This window comes from Scyliorhinus torazame, chromosome 5, assembly GCF_047496885.1.
Source record: "Scyliorhinus torazame isolate Kashiwa2021f chromosome 5, sScyTor2.1, whole genome shotgun sequence".
Taxonomy (NCBI): domain Eukaryota; kingdom Metazoa; phylum Chordata; class Chondrichthyes; order Carcharhiniformes; family Scyliorhinidae; genus Scyliorhinus; species Scyliorhinus torazame.
This window is the reverse complement of record NC_092711.1, coordinates 120,658,494-120,672,936: the sequence shown is the minus strand read 5'-3', so window position 1 is coordinate 120,672,936 and position 14,443 is coordinate 120,658,494. Positions and strand designations below refer to the sequence as shown.

The window sequence follows — 14,443 nt, the reverse complement described above, 5'->3', positions numbered from 1 at the left end:
ATCGGAGTGCATGATGGTGGGTGGGACTTCGATTGAAGCATGCGCAGTGCAGGTAATGGTGATGGAGAGAAGCTTTTATTTCGGATCCACAAAGGGTAAGAGGAATATTCTGGAACGCGGGAGCGATAGATCTGGCTGGTGGGTGAAAAGCTTTCTAAACATGTTGTGCAAGCCCATACCTGGAAAAATTACTTCCTAGTTCTCCCGTTTCACGGAGCGGGGCCGAGAGGATGCAGTGATCGGTTCGGGATAACAACCGCCATCTTTACTCGGGACAATGTGCAGTAGAGCGCATGTGCAGCCGCCATGTTTGTAGGGGGCAACATTTTCAATTACTGGGGGAAGCTCATTCAACATTGCTCAGAATGGAGACAACTTGCATTACTTTGTCCTGGGTACTTGACCTCCCATTCTTCCCGTATCTGTGTGGGTCTCACCTCCACAACCCAGTCACACAAAGACGCATGTCAGAAACACACAACCCTAGGGGCAGCATGGTGGCACAGTGCTCAGGGGTGTTGCCTATGGCACAGGATTTGGTATCGATGCCCGCCCCGGGTCACTTTGTAGAGTTTGCACATTCTTCCCATATCTGTGTGGGTCTCACCTCCACAACCCAAAGATGTGCAGGGTAGGTGGATTGGCCACGTTAAATTGCACCTTAATTGGGAAAAAATAATTGGTCACTCGAAATTTATTTTAAAAAAGGATTGTCTCTTTTCTCATGTTCACAATTAAAGGGTGGGTTCCCCAGGCGATGGCTGACATTTCAGGGGACAGTCAATTAATAATGGACAGAGATATGGCTAGTGTTGTTATATGGTACAGATTAGATGTATTATTTATCGTTTTGTAATAAAGTAAACATATTATTATTTCAGGCTTGTAATACAAGACTGTAGCTACGTTATAGATTTCCAGTCATCTCTTCCCTCAGAGGGTTGTTAGTCTTTGGATTTCTCTTCCACAGGGACCAGTTGTATCTGGGAGTCATTGAATATATTGAAGCACAAGTTTGACAGAGATGTTTTAATGACAATGGAGTTAAGGGTTATGGGGAACAGGTAGGAAAATAGAGAGAAAGCTGAGATGAGGAGGGATCTCTTCACTCGAGGATGTGGTGAAGCTTTGAAATTCTCTACCCCAGAGGAATGTGGAGCCTCAGTGGGAAATGGTGCTGAGGTAGATCAGCCAAGGGTCTCATTGAAATGATATGAGAATCACTTATTGTCACAAGTAGGCTTCAAATGAAGTTACTGTGATAAGCCCCTAGTCGCCACATTCCGGCGCCTGTTTGGGGAGGCTGTTACGGGAATCGAACCGTGCTGCTGGCCTGCCTTGGTCTGCTTTCAAAGCCAGCGATTTAGCCCTGTGCTAAACAGTGTTGGATGGTTGAGCAGACTCGGTGGGCCGAATGGCCTACTCTTGCTTCTATTATAATCTCTGTGTCCTGGACAGGAAGCAGTGAGGTGAGCTGAGCTTGGACCTGTCAATCAACATGAATCAGCACCTTCAGGAGAATTGGGAGGGTGAGTAATTGATACAGCAGAGTGAGATTGGAGGGAGAGTGTGGGGTGGAGATTTACAGACTTTAGCGAACAAGATGTTGGGAATGGACTTTCCAATTAAATACTAATTTGATGTCAATTATCCAATAGAAGTCACTGATACATAAAGGGGTTACAGGTGGCACTATTTGTTCCTGGAGATTTGTGTGTGTGAAGTTGGATCAAAGAAACAAAGGTGTTTGTGGAGAAGCAGAGCTCTTGCCTCCTTTATTCTACAGCAACGGGCACCACGGTAACACAAATGGATAGCATTGTGGCTTCACAGTGCCAGGGTCCCAGGTTCAATTCCCCGCTGGGTCACTGTCTGTGTGGAGTCTGCACGTTCTCCCTGTGTCTGCGTGGGTTTCCTCCTACAGTCCAAAGACGTGCACATTAGGTGGATTGGCCATGCTAAATTGCCCTTCGTGTCCAAAAAGGTTAGAAGGGGTTATTGAGTTATGGGGATAGGGTGGAAGTGAGGGCTTAAGTGGGTCGGTGCAGACTTGATGGGCCGAATGGCCTTCTGCACTGTATGCTCTATGTTCTAACCCAGAAGCACGAACACAAGAGAGGAAATAATGTTCCACCGAAACTAGAATTGTCTGCTCCGAATTTCTATCCTGCACCAACAATGATAATTTTTATAAATTGTTTTTAAAGGATATTGGAAGAGGAGGAATTGCAGACAGAAGTCTCAAACATTACATCAAACTCAGGACAAACTCAAACGATTCCTTCTGATCTGAATATCATCGGGCTCTGAATATCATCGGCGAGAAGGAGAAATGTTTGTCCAATCTGTCGGCTTCAAAAGATTTTACACGTGAGTGTGACTGGAAAAGCACCGAGACCCACACAACACACACCCGAGTGAGAGTGTTCCAGTGAACTGACTGTGGAAAGAGCTTCAACTATTACACAGCCTGAAAAAACATCACAAGATTCACAGTGAGGAGAGACAGTGCACATGTTCTGTGTGTAGACAAGGCTTCCACTGATTGTCCAATCTGGAGAGACACGAAGAGATGCAAAACATGGAGAAACCATGGAAATGTGCTGACTGTGGGAAGGGATACAGATTCCCATCTGAGCTGGAAACTCATCGACGCAGTCACACTGGGGAGAGGCCGTTCACCTGCACTCAGTGTGGGAAGGGATTCACTCGGTTATCTAACCTGCAGGCACACCAGCGAGTTCACACTGGGGAGAAACCATTCACCTGCTCTCAGTGTGGGAAGGGATTAATTGATTTATCCAGCCTGCAGTCACACCAGCGAGTTCACACTGGGGAGAAGCCATTCACCTGCTCCCAGTGTGGGCAGAGATTCCATACTTTATCCAACCTGCGGAGACATCAGCGACTTCACACTGGGGAGAGGCCATTCACCTGCTCTCAGTGTGGGAAGGGATTCCATACTTTATCCAACCTGCAGTCACACCAGCGAGTTCACACTAGGGAGAGACCATTCACCTGTTCTCAGTGTGGGATGGGATTTTTTGATTCCACCACCCTGCGGCGACATCACCGAGTTCACACTGGGGAGAGACCATTCACCTGCTCTCAGTGTGGGAAGGGATTCATTGATTCATTCACCCTGCAGAGACATCAGCAAGTTCACACTGGGGAGAGACCATTCACCTGTTCTCAGTGTGGGAAGGGATTTTTTGATTCATCCACTCTGCGGAAACACCAGCGAGTTCACACTGGGGAGAGACCATTCACCTGCTCTCAGTGTGGGAAGGGATTCATTGATTCATCCAGCCTGCAGAGACATCAGCGAATTCACACTGGGGAGAGGCCATTCACCTGCTCTCAGTGTGGGAAGGGATTCACACAGTTAACCAACCTGCAGACACACCAGCGAGTTCACACTGGGGAGAGGCCATTCACCTGCTCTCAGTGTGGGAAGGGATTCCGTGATTTACCCAACCTGCGGATCCATCAGCGAGTTCACACTGGGGAGAGGCCGTTCACCTGCTCTCATTGTGGGAAGGGATTCACTCAGTTATCCAGCCTGCAGGCACACCAGCGAGTTCACACTGGGGAGAAGCCATTTACCTGCTCTCAGTGTGGGCAGAGATTCCGAACTTCATCCACCCTGCGGAACCATCAGCGACTTCACACTGGGGAGACGTCATTCACCTGCTCTCAGTGTGGGAAGGGATTCACACAGTTATCCAGTCTGCGAAGCCATCAGCGAGTTCACACTGGGGAGACGTCATTCACCTGCTCCCAGTGTGGGAAGGGATTCACTAGGTTATCCAGTCTGCGAAGCCATCAGCGAATTCACATTGGGGAGACGTCATTCACCTGCTCTCAGTGTGGGAAGGGATTCAGTGATTTAACCAGTCTGCAGACACACCAGCGAATTCACACTGGGGAGAAGCCATTCACCTGCTCTTAGTGTGGGAAGGGATTACATAGAAAATAGGAGCAGGAAGAGGCCATTTTGCCCTTAGCACCTGCTCTGCCATTCATTATGATCATTGCTTATCATTCAACTCAATAGCCCAATCCCGCTTCCCCCTCCATATCCTTTGATCCCCTTCGCCCTAAGTGCTGGTATCTAACTGCTTCTTGAAAACATATAATGTATTGGCCTCAACTATTTCCTGTGGTAACAAATTCCACAGGCTCACCACTTTCTGGTTGAAGAAATTTCTCCTCATCTCTGTCCTAAATGGTCTACCCCGTATCCTTAGACTGCGACCTCTGGTTCTGTACACTGCCACCATCGGGAAAATCTTTCCCACATCTACCCTGTCAAGTCCTGTTAGAATATTATAGGTTTCTATGTGATCCCCCATTCTTCTGAACTCCAGTGAATACAATCCTAACTGATTCAATCTCTTATACGTCAGTCCCACCATCCCAGGAATCAGTCTGGTCAACCTTCGGTGCGCGGGTCTCACCCCCATAACCCAAAGATGTGCAGGGTAGGTGAATTGGCCGCACTAAATTGCCCCTTAATTGGAAAAAAAAGTTGGGTACTTTAAATTTAAAAAGAAAAATCATTAATATATCTTGTGAATATCTGGGGTCCTAGCACCGATCCCTGCGGTACCCCACTAGTCACTGCCTGCCAATTTTTAAAAGACCCATTAATTCTGACTCTTTTATTTCCTGTCTGCCAACCAGTTTTCTATCCATCCCAATATCCTAATCCCATGTGCTTTAATTTTACGCATTAATCTCTTATGCGAGACTTTGTCAAAAGCCATCTGAAAGTCCAAATATGCCACATACACTGGCTCCCCCTCGTCAACTCTACCTGTTACACCCTCGAAGAATTCCAGTGGATTTGTCAAGCATGGTTTCCCCTTCATAAATCCATGCTGATCATGGATTCTCGAACTTTCCCCACTGCCGATGTCAGGCTTACTGGTCTATAATGCCCTGTTTTCTCTCTCTTCCTTTTTAAATAGTGAGTTACATAATCCACCCTCCAATCTGCAGGAACTGTTCCAGAGTCTATAGAATCCTGGAAGATGACCACCAATACATCCACTATTTCTAGAGCCAGTTCTTTAAGAACTTTGGGATGCAGATTATCAGGCCCTAGGGATTTATCAGCCTTCAATCCCATCAATTTCCCCAACACCATTTCTCTCCTCATATTGATCTCCTTCAGTTCCTCCCTCTCACTAAATCCTGCATTCCCTAACATTTCTAGTATCTGATTTGTGAAGACAGAACCAAATTATGTATTTATTTGCTCAGCCATTTCCTTGTCCCCTATTATACATTCTCCTGTTTCTGACTGTGAGGAACCTACATTTGTCTTCATCAATCTTTTTCTCTTTACATTCCTATAGAAACTTTTACAATCAGCCTAATTTCCTGTTTTATGCCATTCCCAACATCACCACTGCAGTTTGGGGTCTGTATACGACGCCCACTAACTATTTGCCCCTTGGTGTTTCTCAGTTCTACCCATACAGATTCCACGTTGTCGGAGCTAATATCCTTCCTCACTATTGCATTAATTTCCTCTTTGACCAGCACTGCCACTCCACTGCCTTTTCCTTTTTGTCTGTCCTTCCCAAATACTGAATATATTCAATTCCCATCCCTGGTCACCCTGCAGCCATGTCTCCATAATCCCCATTATCTCACACCCGTTTACGTCTATTTGCGCGATTCACTCGGTTATGCCGTCTGCAGTCACACCAGGGAGTTCATACTGGGGAGGAGGCCGTTCACCTGCTCTCGATGTGCGAAGGGATTTTGTAATTTATCGCACTTTCTGAGACACCGACAGGTTCACAACTGATTACAGGGATTGGATTCTGCTGTTATTGTTTCTGTTCTCAATAACATCCAGGACTGCATTTTGTTCATTCTGTTGGTCAATGGGGAGGGTCAGAGGGTTTCTTTCTGCTGGACTGGCCTGTCTCATGACTTCACTCCCACTGGGCTGATTCTCTCTGAGCCTTCTTGTGAATATCTGGTTGCACATTTCACAAGGATCAAAAAGTGAAAGGGGGTTTGGAGGTTAGAAGATGTTTTATTACCATTTCTGTTTGGAAACTGCCAAAATCATGCCTATTGCCATGAAGATGGGCTATGCTGGTTACACGGTTCTTTTGTTTAATTTATCATGGAGCTTCTCACAGAAGAAAACTATCAGGGTATGAGGGGCACGTTGTCTGAGGTGCACTGGGAAACTACATTAAATAGTATAGTGGGAGTCAGGCAATCAACAATATTTAAGGAATTATTGCAGTTTTACACTGGGATCGGTTCGCTCAGTTGGCTGGATGGCTGGTTCGAGCTGAGTGACAGGTTAAATTCCCATACCGGCTGGGGTTAGCCGTGGTCTGTGTCAGTATTGATGCTCCACATGATCCTCCACTCACCCCTCTATAGCTCCCCCCCCATCAGCATCTCCTTCTATTCTTTCTCTCTCATGTATGTATCTAGCTTCCTGTTCAATGGATTCATGCTGTTCACCTCAACCACTCGCTGTGGTAGTGAGTTCCCACCTCAATCACTCGCTGTGGTAGTGAGTTCCCGATTCCCACCACTCGCTGGTAAAGAGGTTTCTCCTGAAATTCATGTTGGATTATTGAATCCCTTCATAATCTTAAAGATTCCATCAGGTCACCCATCAGTCTTCTCTTTTCCAGAAAAAAGCAGCCCCAGCCTTTCCTGAGTGTTAAATGCTCTCAGTTCTGTATATTATGAATCTTTGTTGCACCTTCTCCAGTGCCTCTATTTCCTTTTTCTAAATGGAGATCACCAATGTTGACAGTGCTCCCAGTGTAGTCGAACCCTGGTTCTAAACAAGTTGGACATTTCCTCCGTGCTTTTCAATTCTATCCCTCTGGAATGGAAGCCTATATATGGGCCCTACACTTTAGGAAAAATGTGAAGTTCTTCGAGAGGGTGTAGAGGACATTTACGAGAATGGCACCAGAGAGGAGGGACTCCAGTTAGTTGGAGTGACTGGAGCAGCTGAATTTCTCTCCTGAGATCACAGCATCTGGAGGGTGGGGAATGGGGCCATTCAGCCCTTTGGGACCATGTCGTCTCCCTGTGGAGGAAGCCAGTCTGCCCATTGCCCCGTTCTTTCCCCAAATCCCTGTGGGTTTATTTCTCTCAGTGCCTGTCCAATTTCCGATTGAAATCCTTCCATCATCTCTGCATCTCCTACCCTCATAGGCAGTAGGTTCCAGGTCATTACTACTCGCTTTACATGTACACACGGCTGCTAGAGCACCGAGGAGTCTATTTGGCCCATTTTCCCCGTGTCAGCTCTTTGTACAGCGATCCATTTAATCCCAGAGTTCGACTATTTTGTTTTCTTTTTCGGACTGCATCAAATTCCCTTTGGAAGTTACAGTCCAATGAGATTCCAGCACCATTTATAGACAGTGCATTGCAAACCGCAACAACTGGCTGTATTTTTGTGGATATTATATCTGGAGGTTCACAGTATTTAAAATGGTGTCAGTGTCGTGGTTATTACACAAAATTAAGACTCAATGTTTATCAATGGTTTTGGTGAGGACACGGAGTGTAATATTTCCTAATTTGCAAACAATTAGAACAAATGTACATTTCTATAAAACCTCTCACTGGACCTCTTAAAGTGTTTTAAAGCCAATGGAGTACTTTTGAAACATATTCACTGTTGTAATGTAGGAAGCTGTAAATGCGCATCTGTAATCACATTTAGTTTTAAAATTGTTATTTTCGTAGTGTTATTCACTGTCATTAGTAACAAGGTCAAGGAAGCCCTTTTATACCTCTAAGGTGGCTTCCGACAGCCAGTTCACCTTCTGTACCTTTTCTATATTAACAATGTATCGATTTCATAGCAAAATAAATAAATTAAATTCATGATTATTCAGTAATGAACATTGATTATCATTAGTGACTTGGTGTATGAGGTAATTATATTATAAAGACGAGATGTTTAGTTTAGAAAAATAACACGATCAACCAAAATGTTTCCAGAAACTGCAGAGCTATCAGAATTTGTTTGAAAACTAAATTACTCGATAATTTCGAGAAGTTACGAGATGTGGTGATAAGCCTGTATATAATATTACATGTACTCAGCAGTGTGACCTCCCACCAGGTGGTGTCAGACATCAGTCGGGGAACATCCGGCTACCAGCAGAAGGTTGTAAGGCGTACGTGAGGACAGTCGCATATCAGGGTAGTTCCAAGAGAGTCTAATGTGACTCTGTGATAACTTGATCTGTATAGCATTACCACGTGTACATTAATAAATCATTGTTCTGGCTACGTCACCAGCAGTTCTGTAGACAAGATCACAGACCACAACACTAGATGTCGTATTCTGTCAAATGTATGTGGAATAGGCAGTGGCGGAATGGTATTGTTACTGGGTTAGTAATCCAGAGACCCAGGTTAATGTTCTAGGGATTTGGGATCGAATTTGCCTATGACAGATATTGAAATTGAAATTCAATAAAAGTCTTGAATTAAAAGTCTAATGTTGACACAGTCGAACGGAGGGTACGGTAGCACAGTGGTTAGCATAGTTGCTTTACAGCTCCAAGGTCCCAGGTTCGATTCCCGGCTTGGGTCACTGTCTGCACGTTCTCCCCGTGTCTGCGTGGGTTTCCTCCAGGTGGTCCGGTTTCTTCCCACAGTCCAAACATGCAGGTCAGGTGGATTGGCCAAGCTAAATTGCCCTTAGTGTCCAAAAAGATTGGGTGGGGTTACGGGGATAGGGTGGGAGTGTAGGCCTAGGCAGGGTGCTCTTTCCAAAAGGGCCAGCACAGACTTGATGGGCTGAATGGGATCCTTCTGCACTGTAAATTCTATGTTCTATAATTGTTGTAAAAACCCATCTGGTTCACTGATGTCCTTTAGGAAATCTGCTCTCCTTACGTGGCTTGGCCTACACGTGACTCCAGATCCACAGCAATATTGTGGTTTATTTGTAAGTGCCCCCTGAAATTGCCTCGCAAGACACGCAGTTCAAGGGCAATTGGAATGAGCAGTAAATGCTGGACCAGCCAGTGACACCCACCTCCCATGAGTGAATAAGGTTGGGCAGCACGGTGGCACAGTGGGTTAGCCTTGATGCCTCATGGTGCCGAGGTCCCAGGTTCGATCCCGGCTCTGGGTCACTCTGTGTGGAGTTTGCACATTCTCCCCGTGATTGCGTGGGTTTTGACCCCACAACCCAAAGATGTGCAGGGTAAGTGGATTGGCCACGCTAAATTGACCCTTAATTGGAAAAAATGAATTGGGGACTCTAAATTTTTTACATTAAAAAAAAAAAAGAATGAATAAGGTTTAAAAAGGCTCACTGTTCAATTTGTAGACTAGTACAAAACTGTCTCTTTGATTGGTTTGATTTATTGTCACATGTATCGAGGTACAGTGAAAAGTATTGTTCTGCGTACAGTCCAGACAGATCGTTCCATACATGAAAAAACAAAGTGTGGATCTTGGCAGTTTGCTCAGTTCACAAAAGAATTTAACGGCTTTGTAGATGTAGATTAATATTTTACTCACTGTACAAACATATCTACTTGTAATGTATGCTCATGTAGACAGACACAAACGATACTGTAACTGAATTAGAGATTTAACTGAACCACATTTTTGAAAGATTCGGCCTTAATGATGGAGAAACAGGAAAAGCCACTCAGGGAGATGAGGAAATCCAGGCTCAGTACGGATTTGCTGTCACCCCTCCTTTCTTATACATGAACGGTATTTAGGCTGCAGAATGTTTCACACCAAAACACAGAGGGGTCAAATATAAGCAACACATAATTTGGAATTATCTTCCATATAACAATATTTGACTTTATTCAAAAGCTGTCTGCGGTCAATCTCAACAAAGTAAGAAGTCTTACAACACCAGGTTAAAGTCAAACAGGTTTGTTAAGAATCACCAGCTTTCGGAGCACAGCTCCTTCCTCAGGTGAAGAGGAAGGAGCTACACTCTGAAAACTAGTGATTCAAAACAAACCTGTTGAACTTTAACCTGGTGTTGTAAGACTTCTTACTGTGCCCACCCCAGTCCAACGCCAGCCCCTCCATATCATGGCCACAATCTCAACAAAGATTCATGGGATTTGTATGACCCAGTGACCCACGTTTCTTGGTGAGTCAAGTTTGCAATTCCATGGTGCATTTCAGAGTTACTCAGAGTGAAGACGCGAGACTTCAATTCAAAATGAAGTCATATAGAACAAATAAATATACTGATGTTCAACATTGAATACTGAAACAAATATTGAATAAAATTGGTGGAAGTTTACTGCAGGAAGATAAGAATGAGGCATTAATGATTGAACAGAGAGCAATGTTCCATTAGATATTTGCTGAACAAATGCTAAAGTTCAATATAAGTTCTATATCTTATGGTTTTACAAGTTGAGACACATGTTTTAAAGAAACAGTTGTCTTCTTGTAATCAGTGACCTGGCCTCTCAGCCGAATCATTGAAAGCTGCGGCAATACTGTGCAGTTGAACGTTGCACAGGTCCATTGGGTACTGTGCTGCCAGCTGTTTCTGTAGCATAGAGGTTATCATAATCAGCTAATACGTGAAAGGTGCCTGGTTCGAAACTGCCAGAAGCATTAAATGCTTCTCATTTAGTCTGAGGAAAACTTTGCACACATATGTTTGTCCCTGAATATTACCTGAATCTTGTATGTTGGAGGAATAGGAGATTTAGTCTCACATTAGCCACAAAAATTGATTCAGTAAAGTCTGAAGTACTGAATTTTCAAGAAGCAATGAGCTGATAAAGTTTTCCCTGCTTTAAGACAGTTCGGCGATTCGCAGTTTGTTCATCCACAACAGTATATAATGGATTGACAGATGCAGATGAACATAATAACTGTGTCAATCATGTCTAATTGTAAGATAAAAGCAAATTACTGCGGATGCTTCAATCAGAAACAAAAACAGAAAATACTGGACAATCTCAGCAGGTCTGACAGCCTCTGTGGAGAGAGATGGCAGCTGACATTGAGTGTGGGTGATGCTTTGGAGAAAGCTGGAGAACTGGAAACAGAGTCATAATTTAGACTATTGTGGGTGGGGCGGGGGCGGAGGTGGTGGATGGTGTGGGGAGCAGAGGTTTTGTGGAGAATTGGGACTGGATAGAGGGCCAGCAATAGGTGGAGAATGACTAAAATGTCTTGGACAGAAAGAAAAGGAATGTAAATGGGGGTGATCAAGGCTAAGAAACTCACCTGATGAAGGAGCTGCGCTTTGAAAGCTAGTGACTCCAAACAAACCTGTTGGACTTTAACCTGATGTTGAGGGACTTCTTACAAGGCTAAGAAAGGTGCTGATAGTGGCATGTTAAGAGATTAGATAGTGTTAACGGCAGAACTAAAGTAAGCAGTGTGTCAGAGGAAGACGAGGAACAGGGAGCAGATTGCCCAAGTGGTGTGTGTGTGTGTGGGGAGGGGGGGGGGGGGGAGACAATGGTGAGGGTAGAGAGGTCAATGGAAGTGTTAGAGGTGAAAATATTCACACGAAGGCCTGTTTGAGTAAGTAAAGAAACAGTCTTATTTCAGATCTAGGAGAAAGATCTTATGCAGCCTCGCAATACTCTTTCTCACTTGAGCTCTGGTTCGCATTGGGTTAATACACAGATTCAAGGGGTGGAATTAGTTGTATTCTCATTTACATGCAATCAATCAACTATATTTGCGTCACAATTCATTACATGCAGTCAATCAATTTTCTTAGCATCCCAGTTATCACATATATGGTAAAGTGGGTGTTGTCTTACCCGCCCCTAACTTAATTCAGAAGTCGCTCAAAACTAACACAAGGATATGTCCTGTCCACAGCTGGAGACCTTGATCTGTTATGGATATAACAGGGGCTGTTTAGCACAGGGCTAAATCGCTGGCTTTGAAAGAAGACCAAGGCAGGCCAGCAGCATGGTTCAATTCCTGTAACAGCCTCCCTGAACAGGTGTCGGAATATGGCGACTATGGGCTTTTCACAGTAACTTCATTTGAAGCTTCCTTGTGACAAGCGATTTTCATTTTTCATATATTGCATTCCTTGTTCTGTGAAGCTGTTATCAGCAGCTGTTGAGATACTCCCTATAAGTACTCACGCTTGGCTCTCATGAGGCAGTTTACACAGTATGTAACTTATTGTTCAGGAATGTGGCTAGTTCGGCCATTTTGTGTCTTTAGTATTGCTTTATCAGCTCACAGTCATTTTGTGTCCTTTCTGATATTTACAAGCATTGTGTATACACTAATTCTACAAGTCGCCTCTTATAAACGGGCATTGACGCCAATGAGCACCTTTTGTCTCATCAGAACTATTCAAAAGTAATAGTGGAGCACAAATATAGTTACAGGGCCACCTATAATTTATATCATAGTCCAGTATCAGAAAATATCCCCTAACAGGAAGTAATGAAAATGTTGCTAGAAATAAACATGTGGAGGAGAGTAATAAGTGAGATGGCCTCTCAGCCTAACCATCAGAAGCTGCAGCAAGTCACTGCAGTTGAACATAGCACAGGTCCATTGGCTGCTCCGCTGCCGCCTGTTTCTGTAGTGTAGTGGTTATCACGCTCATCTAACCCCGCGAAAGGTCCTCTGTTCAAAACTGGGCAGGAACATTGAATATTTCCCACTTAGTTTGAGGGAAGTTTGGATAACATGCGATTGTTTCTGCATGTCATCTGAATCCCATATATTAGATATATATTTGGTCTCATCTCGGCCTCAAACTTCATTCAGAGAAGTCGGAGGTAGTGAATATTGAAGAAGCAAAGATCAGAAAAAGATGATCCCATTTTGACACAGTTCGGACATTCGCTGTGTGTTCATCTCACAACAGAATTTAATGGATTTACGGGTGTAGATTAACATTTTTAATCACCATCTGAAATAGATCCAATAGTAATGTGTGCTCATACAGACAGAGACAAATGATACTCTAACTGAATTAGAGGAAATGGCAGAGATTTAACTGAAACACCTTTTTGAAAATCGGGCTTTGTGGTGGAGAAACAGGAACAGCCACTCAGGGAGATGAGGAAATCCAGGCTCAGTATGGATTTGTTGTCATCCCTCCTTTCACGAACGGGATTTAGGCTGCAGAATGTTTCATACCCAGAACAAAGAGGGTCAAATATAATAAACATATCATTCTTTAATCTCCTACCTGTGAAGATATTTGATTGTGTTTAAAAACTGACTGTGGTCAATCTCAGATGAACACAAGGGAACTTGTATTACCCAGTGACTCGATTTACTTTCTTCGTCATTCATGTTTGCAATTCAATGTTGTATATTTCAGAGAGTCTCAATTACACACGAGGAGATAAATATCAAATAATATCAAGTTTTGAATAATGGAACAAATACTGACTAAATGTGTTTGATGAGGAACATAAGAATAATGTTATTATTGAATGAGAGGAAATCATTTCACCCTGAGATATTTGCTGGGCGGACTTTTCTACATTTCATAATTCATTTGAAATCTAATAAAGTAAATCAGCAAAGTGATCTCTAGAGGGCTTTGTTCAGTGTTATGGGCGAGGTGTTTTCATAACCCCAAAATGTATCATAGAGTTCAACCAACCTCCCCCTTTAATGGATTGTTGCTTTTGAAGCACCCGGCTTGTTCCCCAGGTGTGATATTACAATTATGGACACGTGTTTTTTTTTTAAATTTGTTATAATGTTATTTACAAGAGCATCTCACTGGAAAGATTGACAGCAGATTCCCTCATGACAATTTAAGCTGCTCAGCAGATATCACATGACAGTTGAGATGGAGTTCCACTGAATAATGTAGTCTCATTTCTTGAGCATTTGGTGCCAGACTAAAACAAATGGGGCAGCAAAGCCAGAGCCAAAGAATACTGACATCATTGCCAACAGCCGCCACTTGTTCTCCACAGAAAATGGCAAGTTCTTTCCTGGGCCTTCCTCATAGTGCGACCTGCCGATCAAGGAAGTGCTGAAGTTACGGATGGTCCGTGCCAACAACATGTCTTCTGATTCGGACACGTGGTTTTTGACACAAAACAATGTTTATTTCATGAACTCAACTTAATATTTTAAATAAACATTGGATCCCTTAACACCCCTTACTTCAAAGATAACCCCGAAAATAATACAACACTAAATAATCCCTCAAAATGTTCCTTCAAACATCCAAAAGGCTTCAAACCTTCAAAACAGTAACAAACCAGGTCACAGAATATATATATTTTCTGTTGGATGGCAGAGATATATCAGCTTGGTTGACTTCAGCTCCAGCACCTTGCTTTTCTTCCTGCAGCTCTCTGGAAACCCACAGACACACCGTAGCTGCTTTATCAAACTGAAACCAAAAGCAGAAGTGAACTCAGCTCCGTTGTGTGGCATCACTTCAGTAATATGGTACCCAACGGTTGTG

General features: G+C 43.7%; 1 protein-coding gene and 1 pseudogene across 1 annotated transcript; one reads left to right on the top strand and one right to left on the bottom strand.

The window, feature by feature from the left end:
• The first annotated feature begins 40 nt into the window (after positions 1–40).
• Positions 41–7,907, top strand: LOC140421741 (uncharacterized). The gene is made up of 2 exons (XM_072506584.1): positions 41–95; positions 2,208–7,907. The coding sequence occupies exon 2, from the start codon at positions 2,573–2,575 to the stop codon at positions 3,950–3,952; it is 1,380 nt and encodes a 459-aa protein (XP_072362685.1). The 5' UTR covers positions 41–95; positions 2,208–2,572; the 3' UTR covers positions 3,953–7,907.
• A 5,836-nt stretch (positions 7,908–13,743) lies between these two features.
• LOC140421769 (cytochrome c oxidase subunit 7C, mitochondrial pseudogene) lies at positions 13,744–14,043 on the bottom strand (annotated as a pseudogene).
• Positions 14,044–14,443: the final 400 nt, after the last annotated feature.